Source organism: Antedon mediterranea, chromosome 3 (assembly GCF_964355755.1).
Source record: "Antedon mediterranea chromosome 3, ecAntMedi1.1, whole genome shotgun sequence".
NCBI classification, from domain to species: Eukaryota; Metazoa; Echinodermata; class Crinoidea; order Comatulida; family Antedonidae; genus Antedon; species Antedon mediterranea.
The window spans coordinates 8,400,421-8,413,520 of NC_092672.1; the positions used below are offsets into that span (position 1 = coordinate 8,400,421).

Consider the following 13,100-nt stretch of genomic DNA (forward strand, 5'->3'; position numbering starts at 1 on the left):
GTCGGTCGGTAAACACTAACTTGAGCATGTGACTGCAGCCATGTATATGGCCTTATTAGAATACACAATACACTGTACATGCCTATAGGTGCTGTACTTGATAAATGTGCTATCTGTTGCCATGGGACATACAACTCAATATGACCATGCACATGAATGTGTCAAGTGTTCTATTTATTCAATATTTACCTGTCTTTGTCTTCAAACTAATTGTCATAATTCATTCTCATGACTTGTATCATTGCAGTGTATTTAATATTATAATGTTCATGTCTGAATTTGTTTATTATTGCAAAAAGAACATGCTGTGTGTTGTACTGTACATTCAAGTATAGCAGTACTGTATAGGAAAAATATTTTGTATAAATATGAATATAATTAATTATAATAAAAAAGAATTATCATGACATAATTATAATGATATTATAATTATAGTAATATATCAAACCAGATACTGTAGATCATCATCTTGATCATCATCATTATCATTATCTTGATCATCATCATTATCATTATCATCATCATTATTATCATCATCATCATTATCATGATCATCATCATTATCATCATCATTATCATCATCATTATCATTATCATCATCATCATTATCATCATCATCATCATCATCATCATCATCATCATCATCATCATAATCATCATCATTATCATCATTATTATTATTATCATCATCATTATCATCATCATCATCATCATCATCATCATCATTATCATCATTATTATCATCATTATCATCATCATTATCATCATCATCATCATCATCATCATCATCATCATCATCATTCATCATTCATCATCATCATCACCATCACCATCACCATCATCATCATCATTAATAATACAATCTTAATGTACCAAAATAAAAAAAACCTGTACAGATTTACCCACTGCTATGAGACTACTCCAGACATCATACTTGTCTTTTTGAAGGGATTCAGTATTATACCTTTATTATTTCATTTTCATCATGATGACATTTTAATATTTCTTATGAAGCATTATGGCATTGAGTTGTATTCTAAAATTCTTTCTAAGAAATACAATACTGTGCTTGTCAATGTCGTGTTTGAGATTCTGTATTTTGATCATTTGTCATTGTCAGCAATATGGCATTGTCACAGCATATCAAAAGTGAAAACATGATATTAACAACCCATAAAGCAAACACGAATAGTGGTTAGGTAGGGGTTTATCAAGTATAAATAATGCATGTACTCCAAGAAATACATTCACTATTTCAAATTTACTTGGTGCATTAAATTGATATTAATATATTTTGATATAATCAAAATCATGGAATGTTAATCTACTGGATGGCATAATAAATGTTGAGATTTGTTTCATTGCGCCGTTCAATTCTTTATTTAATAAAATAGTGCTGTTTTCCATCCCATCAAATGGAACAAGTGTGACTAGCTTTACTCTAGGTTAAGTGGCCAAGAAATTACTTATTCCCCAAAAAATAGTAAAGCTAAAACTATATGGACTGAAGACTAATTATTGTTTTGGGATGATTAGGGAAGAATGGTATATCTAGTAGAAGATTTAAACAACAAGATACAAATTGATATCATTTCAAGATATCAAGTTTTAAATAAATTTTTCTTGAAAAGGAAAATAAATAAACATTAAGGATAAATGATTTTATTTTATTCTTTCGTTTGACTGGATTGCATTTTCAGTAACATAGTACTGCTTTTCAAAATGGTCCATTTACAAGGTTTAAAAGTAGAGAAAGGTTATAAAATATGTACAGAAAAATAAAAGCATAGTACATAATTGTAAAGATACAGAAAAGGTAAAAGCCATACATGCCTATACAAAGTATTAACAAATGATAAATAGAAAGAGAATAGAAAGCCCCAACCAAGGGGTAAATCAACAATGAGCTTGCATTGAGGATAGGGCTTGGTAATGATAGAAATAATTGTAACTGGGCCACAGCCAGAATTACACCAATTCATGCCAAAATTTAATTAAAGTAAAAACAAATGTGCGGTGGTGTTTTTTTTTAAAAGTCAACAGTGCCCTCTATCTATTATCGAGGAGTAAAGAGTGCAGTGTGTGATGTCACAAGTGGTATTATGTGGTGGTGGCTATGTGAGGCGAATCCCCTTTCCGTTGATAAAAAAATTAAAGAATTATGACCATAGATTGATTGAAATATATATTTATACTGGGTAACCTCTTCAGTCAAAGACTGTCTCCCAGAGGGCCCAGTTGGTGATCAGTGGCTGTGATGTACCAATACACCGGGGTAACCCCCTACTCGTCTCGAAAGGTGTACTACTGTAGGTTCTTTAAAGTGCACATGAGCTAGTTGTGTACACTGGACCTACGGTTTATAGTCCTTATCCGAGAAGACTCGTTCTACCACCAGAACCATGGAGTGAGTGAGCCTCGAACCCCTGCCGATGTAATTACGGTTCCACTGTCTTAACCGCTCGGCCACTCACTCACACAGATTCAATCATTCATATCTTTCTTTATTCTGGAAAACTCATTCAATACATAAGTACTGGTCTCCCATGAGGGAACTACAAAATTAAAACAAAATATATACATTAAAAAAAATCGAGTGTACAGTGGCTTTATCGTAAATTTGCTTGTGTTTAAACTGTATTCCATATTTTGATGCAGAAAACCACACATATATACATCAAAATTTAGTTATCTTTGTAATCCAGGAGAAAATGTGGGAAACCAGGAGCACAATGTTAGGCCAGAAGACAAAGTATAAAATATGGGAGTATACCGGCATCAATGCAAACTACTGTACTGTAATACAGTGCCAACCTACAAACACAATACAAATACATTGTTGTAACTTCTGCGTAGCCAGGCCATGGGGTATAGAAAATATGAGAATGCATGACACTAATAATGACATAATTGTTTGCAGGGACTTTCCCTTATTGTTGTTAAATTCTTTTAAAATGTATTTCCTTGTCTTACTTTTATTTTCCTTTTCTTACTTTTATTTTCCTTTTCTATTGATAAACAATAATTGTTGTCTCTGTTAACCTCCCATAGTCTACTACTATACAGTATTTTAATAGTACAGTATTTGAAAATTGACCAACAAAGAGATTACAATTTAAGATCTTGAAGTGTTCCACCTAGAAGCAACTCCGAGCAAATACCCTGTATTTCTAAACCAATTTCCATATGCTAAATTAATTACCAAGCATGCTGTATTCATGCATCCAACAGCAAGAAACTATGATGTAATGTACTTATGAACTGCTGTCTCATTTGAGGCTTAGGGAGTAGAGTAGAATTTGTAAAGCTCTGTCTACACTATCAAACTAGATGACAAAAGTGTGATGTGCTCAAATATGGTAGTGATATACCCAAATATGGTAGTGATATGACATCATCTCCATATATGGGCACATCACATGTTTTGTAAAATAAAGTCTGATAGTGTAGACAGAGCTTTAAGGGAGTGGTGTAGAACGTGTTACATTCCAGGCACTTTGTTAGGATTGAACACTGGACCTTGGAATTGGAAGGCAAGCATGTTAACCACCAAGCAACCAGTATATTAATACCATAGATATCTCGATTCTATACAGCCCTTTGCATTAATACTGTACATATGTTCAAAGGCGCTTCACACAAAGCAATATAAAACTTTACTACAGAATATAAAAATCTTACTCTGATACTATTAATTTATATTCATTTTATCCTCAGAACTGTAGTGAAAATTTTTTTTTATAATAAAAATAATGTTCAATTTATATAGCGCAAAATGCAGGGCACCTCTAATCTAAGCGCTGAACAATCAACAGAATATGTAAAAGCACAAAATTAATTAATGTTGAATAAAGTGCAAATTAAAAAGGTGGGATTTGAGGAGTTGTTTGAATGTGGCGAGTGATTCAGTTTTCCTGATTGAGTTTGGAAGGGTGTTCCAAAGAACAGCAGCTGACCATGAAAAGATGCGTTGTCAATAATATTTTAGTAAATTATAATATGATTTACAAGACTGAAGACCATCTTGTATAACGTACTGTACATCTTCTAATCTATTATTTCTATTACCATTTTACAGTAGTCAAGTATTGTAATCGGCCCTCTAGTATTGTAACTATCTATGGTATGACCTACTAAACAATTGGCACACTTTGTACTCAATTTCCAAATGTTACCAAAATGGAAATTTATATCTTACAATTTGATTACATAGAAACCTGATAGCATCCAACCAAGAAGGCGACTTACAGTTTCATAGAAAGATGAGATTAAATTGTTTTCCATTTCCAAGAATGTGTGTGGCATTTAAAAGTAACAGAAATGCTGATTTGTTACACTATCCCAGAATGCACAGAGGTGCATTGATGGTAACCATATTTGGTAAAACAAAATTAGAGTATTTATTATTTGCTGTGGAGAAGAGATAACGTTTCTGTTTCTTTTTTGTTCATTTTTAGAATATATACTATTCTAGTAAAATTGTAATCTATATTTTATTCAATAAAAAGAGAAAATATAAAACTGTCTGACAGAAAGTAAATTTGCACAATTATAGTTTCTAGGTTATATTATAATACATTTGAATGAATGAGAGTAAAAAATTAATATTGTCGAACAATAATAAAATACAGTAGATTTCTTAAAATCTATTCTGGTCCTCAATCTTAATTACAGTTAATAAGTAATAATTGTTCAGTAAATAAACCATGGTAAACTAAGCCTAAATACTGTACTATAATTATTATTACTAAAATTAAAATATTTAATATAACTTAATTATGTAAATTATTAATATGGTAGTATAGTATAATAAATACACTCCTTAATTTTTTTATTTTAATTTATAAAAACTGTTAATTTATTGCTATCAATTTGAATTTCTCAACACCAATTTACTAAAATCTATTTTGATTACAATATACATGCTATTTTTATTGATAAATTTATGATTATTTATTCAAGCAAAGAAGATAAATTAGATTGCAATTGTAATTATTTTATGATCAATCCTTTTTTCACTTTCTTAACATTTATTAATATTTTAAGCCAATTTCTACCTACGCTGTGATGATTTATGATAAAGTAACATATTATCATTTTATACAGCAGGGAATCAGAACCATGTTTAAATCATCACCACAAAATACTCAATTTCAATTTTAAGTTTTCAGTTTCTGTAGATAAATTTGTCTGGTAAATTATAAATTATCTGTGTTAATAAATAATTTAACATATTGTGTTATATATTTCATTATTTAATCATTACTTGTACTCCATAAACAAATGTTTTAATTTAAGAATATTTCCATTTATATACATATTTCAGGCCCGTAGCCAGGGGGGGTTTTTATGGTTCGGGCGAACCCCCCCCTTTACAGCGAACCCCCCTTAACCGACTGCGAACCCCCATCCCCGACATGCCCAATACCTCACCCTCATCTCCGAAAATCGTCCAAATACGTGCCCCACAGTACAAAAAGTTGTTCGTAAATTAAAAAAATCGTAAACTCGTTCGGAATAACTCATACAGTACCTTCTTCCCTGTATGAGCGTACTTCGAGCGATATAGTCTGTAAAGAGTTGCAAATGAATTGCGGATTTTAACCTGAAAAATAAATGTTTGGTCCCTGCATGTAACATGATATTGACGCGTCTCACAGCGAGCTGGGGGACGAACGATTCGTACAAAGGACACCGCCAGACAACTGCGTACCAATTGTTTAGATCACTGGCAGTCAGGCAGCATGCATAAAGTATATAGCCTTCCGACATACATCAGTATTTATGTGTGGCTATGAAGTATAATGTATCATAGAGGATTATAGTGAATATTAATATTTTACACTATAATATCTATGGTATCATGTACTGTAATTCACATTATGGCATCCGATTATTTTTTTCTAGACCACCAGCCGATACGTACTCAAATGTATCAATATCACCTATTTACATTGGCATATTTAATTTCCTCAACAAATTGCTGTAAATAAATATTATAGATAGAGCTATAATAAGAATTGCATTTGCCTTCACCCAGTGTGCTTTTTTCGGGGCTTCTCCTAGACGTACGTTCGCATTGAACTTGAACGCAAAACAAAATATCGAGTAAATGATCAAACAATCGGCGGTTCCGCACAGAGCACGCGCATCTAACATACGGCAACAAATGTTATCGTTTAAATAGTCCACGAGTCCAAGTACGATCGTTTTGCTCATTGGGAGAATGCTGCATGAGAGTGTCTTTTCCGGCCATCTAGGGGTGTCATTTAACAAAATTTGCTTCGCCTCAGGCCCCACCCCAGGGGGGGGGGGTAGGTATGGGGGTGGGGGATGACCCAAATACTTAGTGTGCGAACCCCCCCTTGACAGATCCTGGCTACGGCCCTGTATTTTATTTTTTTTTGTAATAGGGGCTTCTGAGATTCCCCCTTTCCATTTGTTTTTTTTTCTCTTTGTACTATATGGCTCTTTATGTATATTTATGAATGTGTATGGTATGATGAATGGAAATAAGTAAAGAAAGAATTTTTTTTTTTTCATTAACCTTTAAAGGGCAATTTACACAGACGAGCACGAACGGTAACCGGAAAACCGCGTAGCTTGTCCGACGTAAATCTATATCCTGAGTGGGTTTCCACTCCACTGCCCATCCGCTCCGCTTTTGTGTATGGTCATAAGACACTTGTACATAGATTATATGTGGTTTGTATTACCGCTTACCGTTACCGCTTACCGTTACCGTTACCGCTCGTCTGTGTAAGTTGACCTTTACACTTCGACAAATCTGTTAATGTGTTCACAAGTTGATTCAACTAAAATTTAATATTTAATAGCAAGAGATTCTTCATGCATTTGCTTTGATTTTCAACTCTTAGATAAAACGCTTTAAACATTTTCGCTGTGGTGAACATTTTTAAAAGCTACTCTGATGTAGTAAAGGTGATTTAATTTTACAAGACAATGTACAGTATATATTGAAAACACTGGCACTCCTTCTTGGACCCTTTTTTCTTGGCATTTTTAGTAATGAAAAGGATAATATTATTTATCAATATACAGTAGACTGTACATTGGCCACATTTAAATGCGTCTTCATTTATTACTAGTTCTACTACATATTTTATGCAATTTTACTATTATGCTGTTATTACACTTTACTGTCAGTGTCAATGTCTATAAGCAAACTGGTAATATTTTAATATAAATAATAATAACAAAATCATTATTGTTGCCTATTAATATCAATTTTATTTTAGTTCATTATTATCATTATTTAATTTTTTTTTTATATATAACATTTATTTATTTTTATTCTTATTAATGCTTTTACAGACAATGTTTCCCGAAATGGATATGGACGTGATCGAGGCAGTTCTTCGCGCTAACAATGGCGCTGTTGACGCGACTATTGATCAGTTGCTTAGTATGCAGTCAGATACGCCTGCATCACCTTTTAACTCGTCGTCTCAGGCACCGCATGTAAGTAGTTTGCAGGAACCGTTAGAAATGGCTCACAGAATCTCCTAAGGGTTTTAAATTGCTTAACATGATCTATCTATGCTCATTCAAGTACAGTCTTCACAATAAAATGATATAATTCACATAATGTTTCATATCTGGGTCAAGTGCATAGAATCTACTGCGCTATAAATGATATTATATACAAAAATATTAAAAGTTTCGAAGTTGAATTGGGAGAATATTTGAATGAGTTGAAAGCTTGAGGCAGAAACCGACTTGAATAGGACAGTCGGGTTTTCAACATACAGGTATACAATTATTTATCTATTCAAGAAATACAAAACATTCTTTATTATTTTAAAATGCACACCGAACAGTATTAATTAATTAATCTGCCACTTCCCTCCTGATTGATTATCAAAGGCTATATACTACGCTAAAAGACTGCACACGGAGTAGAGCACAAATACATACAATGATATTTTCAATGATATTATTATTCACTTCGTCTATCACATTGTATTTGTAATTCTCAAACTGTTTACAAAAAATTGGCCATGCAATAGTACCTTTGATTAAAAGTTTTAACAACATAAATATAAACAATGGCATGTGATATGTAAAAAATTAACCAAACAAATGTCAGGGATAATTTTCACTAACAAATATAGTCTATTTCATGCTTACCTGGCTAAAATAACAAATTCCATATTCTCGCTCTTCAAGGAGAATATGGCATTTGTCTGTTTATCCAGGTAAGCTAGCACTTATATAGACTACCAATCCACCATTTCTGGTTTATGTCATTTCTTTTAGTAAATGTAAATACTAATGATATTAATAGCATTTGCCTATTTTGTTCCTGAATTAATACGCCATAATTTTCAAATTATAAGACAATCTAAAATGAGAAAACATTGAATTGAAATATAAAGGAGTACAATTTGCATATTTGAAATATAATTCATGTTTTTCAGTACAGTAGCACACTGAATAGTGATTATAGTTGATTGAATACGAATGTTTTTTTGTATTTGATCTAAATTGCTTTTTACGATCTATCTTCACTCATAACACAATGTGATAGCAAACACATTAATATATGTGTTGTGTACATAGATTCTTTACTATAGAAGGTTTATGTTTTCAAGTGCATATTTCTCCTCTTCTTTCTTCCATATAATATTGCTGGACAGACATAGTTAGAAATCAGTTATTTATTTACCCTTTTTTTAATTTACATATTTTAAAAATAAAATTTATACAATTAGCTTCTTTAAATTTTACATAGAATATCTTAAGCATTAAAACATATTTTCCTCCAAATTTGTACGATATTTGAAAATTTTATTTCTATAGGCAAAAATAATGGCAAGCATACAGTATTTTATATATCTTTTAATTAAAATGTACTTGAATCATAATTCAATCAGTATAAATTTGTTGATCTTTATCATTGTATTATGATACAAAATTTAAACAAAATAATGTATCTCCTTATGTAATAGTACAGTAGTTAAAGAAAGATGCAATCTAATTCAAAAGGTAATACAGGTACTGTACTCAACTAAATACCGTAAATATAATTTAATGAGAGAGAATCAAAAGTAGTTTGCTGCCCTCTATAATGTTATTATGTCAGATTTAATGTAGGGCGGCCATCTACAGTACTGTACATATTTGATAGGAAAGTAGTATTTTGCTTGAATGTATACACTGTAGCTCTTTGTAAAAATAAATGTTATTGTTTTTTATTTGTTTTAATTATTCTGACATCTTTTTGCCTATCAAAGATCTTACTTCTAATTTGTTGAAATTAATTTATTTGTTTTTATTAATTTATTTTAATTCAGATGTTACAGTATTTGAATCTTAAATCTCTTCTGTTTTATTTTTGTTTATTTTCCATACATTTTATTTTGTGGTACCACTGTACATAATAGTAATGTGACAGATCCCAAATGTACGTGCATGGAGTCCAAAAGGTTTACAATTACTAAAAGAGACCACTTGTGAAAAAAATGCCATGACTTGAATCCAATTTGTTTAGCATTTTGTTACAATAACATTACAATCATTTCATTTAAATTTTATTTCTTTAAATTTAAATTTAATAATTGTGTTAATTAGTATAAAGCATAAATACTTCTACTTGATAAACAATATTTAGTTTTGAATTGATTTTAAAAACGCCTATCATATTCTATTAGTATTACCATTAATAATTACAATAAGAATCAATTAATAGATAGCAGTTTACCTTGACATTGCTATATTTTAATAATAGTAAATACTTTTGTTTTGTATTGTTCAGCATCAATAGAAAACACTATAATAGAATCTATTGAAAGTTATCAAAGTACGGTACTTATTGTTTTGAATTAAAAAATGTAGAATTTGATAAATGATAGGTGGTATTGGATTATTAAGTACACTTTTTACACAGAAATGCTGGGAGGGAGTCGAGCAGTCTAAAAAAATCTTGTTCTTAAAAAAAGGTTGCAGTATTTAATTTATATACAGTAGTGAGTTTGCAACAAAAAAATGGTTTTAAATCAATGGTTTTGTTGACTTGAATTGGAAATACATAAAAATCAATTTTTAAATGAAACCTTAAATGTATCAGTTAACAATTAACAAAAATCAGTTACAGTATTTAGTATTACCTTTTAAATTAATTCATTTTGACACCGATTATAATGAAAGTTTTTAATTAGATTGTAATTGTCAAACAGGATCTCAACAATCAATCCAGTTTAATTTTCTGTAATCAAAAACGTGTCTTGCGGATTATCTTTCCCGGATTCTAATAAGAAATAGGTATATTTGTTACACATTATTTATTAATAATTTAATGATAATAAAATTTATAATGCACAAATTATATAAAATATTATATTATATTAACATGTGTTATGCAAATTTCATAGATATTATTATTAAATAAAAAGGTAAAATGACTGGTTAGCAAAATTTATAATTTGTTAAACCTTATTTATTAATAATTTAATGATAATAACATTTATAATGCACAAATTATATATAATATTAAAATTTAACAATAACATCATAAAAAGTTAAAATGACTGATAAAGCAAGAGTTATATAATAATTTAATGTGGACATACCTCTGTAGTAACCTATTTTCTATATGTCTATTTTACACCTTTATTTTTAATGAGTTAGGATGACTATAACGAGGCATTTAATAAAAAAACAAATTGCCTTAAATTAGGCGTCACACTTGCCATATGATTGGTTGTTGCCTACATTCCTTGTTTTATTATGCTAATTACTTACTTATTCACATACAATATGTCCTATTGGTATAAGCACTCTAGGCGTTGTTTACTGTTCTGATGATGAGAATAGTTTCTCGAAACATGTCACATTTTCATTTTAAGGCAATTTGCCTTTTTATTAAATGCCTCGTTATAGTCATCCTGACTCGCAAGTTTGGTGGTATTATTCATGATTTATTTTTAATAATTTAATAATAACATGTGTTATGCTAATTTCATAAAATATTAAATAAAAAGTTTAAATGACTAATTAGCAAGATTTATAAAAATAAAATAATTTGAACCATAGTACATCATTCTGTATTAATCTATTTTCCACTCTACATGATATAGTTTTCTATTAATTCATATAAAAAATTTCATATAATATTAAATAAAAAGTTAAAATGACTAATTAATAGCAAGATTTATAAAATAATTTAATTTGAACCATACACTACATCTGTAGTAATCTATTTTCCATTATGGTAACCGGGTTGTACTAACTCTACATGATATTGTTTTCTATTAATTCATATAAAAAATTTCATAAAATATTAAATAAAAAGTTAAAATGACTAATTAGCAAGATTTATAAAATAATTTAATTTGAACCATATAGTACATCTGTAGTAATCTATTTTCCATTATGGTAACCGGGTTGTACTCATTTTACTCTATTTTCCATTATGGTAACCGGGTTGTACTCATTTTACTCTATTTTCCATTATGGTAACCGGGTTGTACTCATTTTACTCTACATGATATATTGTAGTTCTATTAAATTCATCTAAAAATAAGTTATACTAGTTTTTCTGTGCATATGCCACTGTGTGCTCTACTAGTCTGGTTTGGCCTGGTGGTATGGTACTGTGAATAGCATGACATGTCTGTCAAACTTTACATCAATACCACCTATTACAGAGTTGCGTCATTGGGACCATCTGTGCTTCTGTGTACATATGTCTTTAATACTACAAATTTAATTATTCACTGATGAGGAAAATGGACTATTCTATTCTTAAACGGGAAAGAAATATTGTGTTGATATCACGTGAGATTGGACAAAAAAATGGCTTATTTTATACAATGTAGATTATTAAAATTAATTTATAATATTAATTATATCCTTGACAATATTAATAATATTGTTGATATCTTTTAATCCAGTTACAGGATAAATACTAGGATTCAAATCTGTTTTTGATTTGAACAAAATAAATTCATCGTTTTGATCTCTGTTTTTCCCCTTTTCTTATAATAATATTTAATAAATAGAATGTGTTTGATTCTGCAACTGTATATTTAAATAATAAGAATAGTAACCGGAAGTGATTTTTTATTTCTTTGTTATCAAGCTTCCGTAATACCAGTAGAAATAATTCTGTTTATTTCTGTTAATTATCATCCTAATGTGTTATTGTATGGTATAAATATATTTAGGATACAAAAAAATATAGTAGAGTACTACATATCATTTCTTTCATTCACATTTATTTGAAAAAGTCCAAGAAAGGAAAAGCAAGAATACATTTACAATAAGTTAAAAGGTAACATTAACAATAATAGAAGCTATTTCAGGGATTGGAAATAGAAAAAGTAAAAGAACTTGTCTTACACCAACCCTTAAACTAAACAGAAAAATGGACAAATGAAACTAATGTTAGATATATAAATAATATTCATAACAAATTCAAATGTTTCAGATATTTCATTTAAAAAATACAAATTTAACTACGGCACAATTATGATTATATTTGGGAAAACTTTTTTTTTGTAAACAGATTTATTGAATATTTGAAGGTTTTTACAATATGTCGTTTCTGTAGACAGTTCATTCCATAACTTAGGATCATACTGTAAGTAACCAAAAATTGAGCTTAGTTTATCCCAGAAACTAAATAAAGTCCTTGCCGCGTTCATTCAAAATGATGTTCTATGGGGGACATTTATTCAAAGCGGGGCAAATAAATACTGTAAGTAAATAATGTAAAATACAATTTACGGTAAATTTAGAGAATAGAATGAACATTGATTAATGTTATATAGAAACAAAACAACATAAAAGATAAATACTGAACAGCTGTTTAAAGGTGACATTTAAGCCATATGTTAGTAAGGTGCCATATGATTTATGTTTTTATGAAAATGGGCACAGTATCGATGTATCATGTATGAATAATTGTAGAAACCAATGAAAATTATAATTACCCTGTACAGCTTATAGTTAGCAAATTTAAATATAAGTCATTAATTTGACAGGTCATGTACCAGTGTGATTATCACTTCTTTTATTCTATTAATATTGGCTTTGTTGGATTTTCCTTTATGCTGTGATTCTTTTACAAAACAAAC

At 29.8% G+C, this 13,100-nt stretch overlaps 1 protein-coding gene across 2 annotated transcripts in view; it reads left to right on the forward strand.

Moving 5' to 3' along the window:
- LOC140044765 (CUE domain-containing protein 1-like) overlaps positions 1–13,100 on the forward strand; it is a 45,943-nt gene that overhangs the window by 8,218 nt on the left and 24,625 nt on the right. For both annotated transcript variants that reach the window (XM_072089415.1, XM_072089416.1), the window contains exon 3: positions 7,336–7,482. In XM_072089415.1, the coding sequence (XP_071945516.1) occupies positions 7,336–7,482 (147 nt within the window). The remainder of the gene's footprint in view (positions 1–7,335; positions 7,483–13,100) is intronic.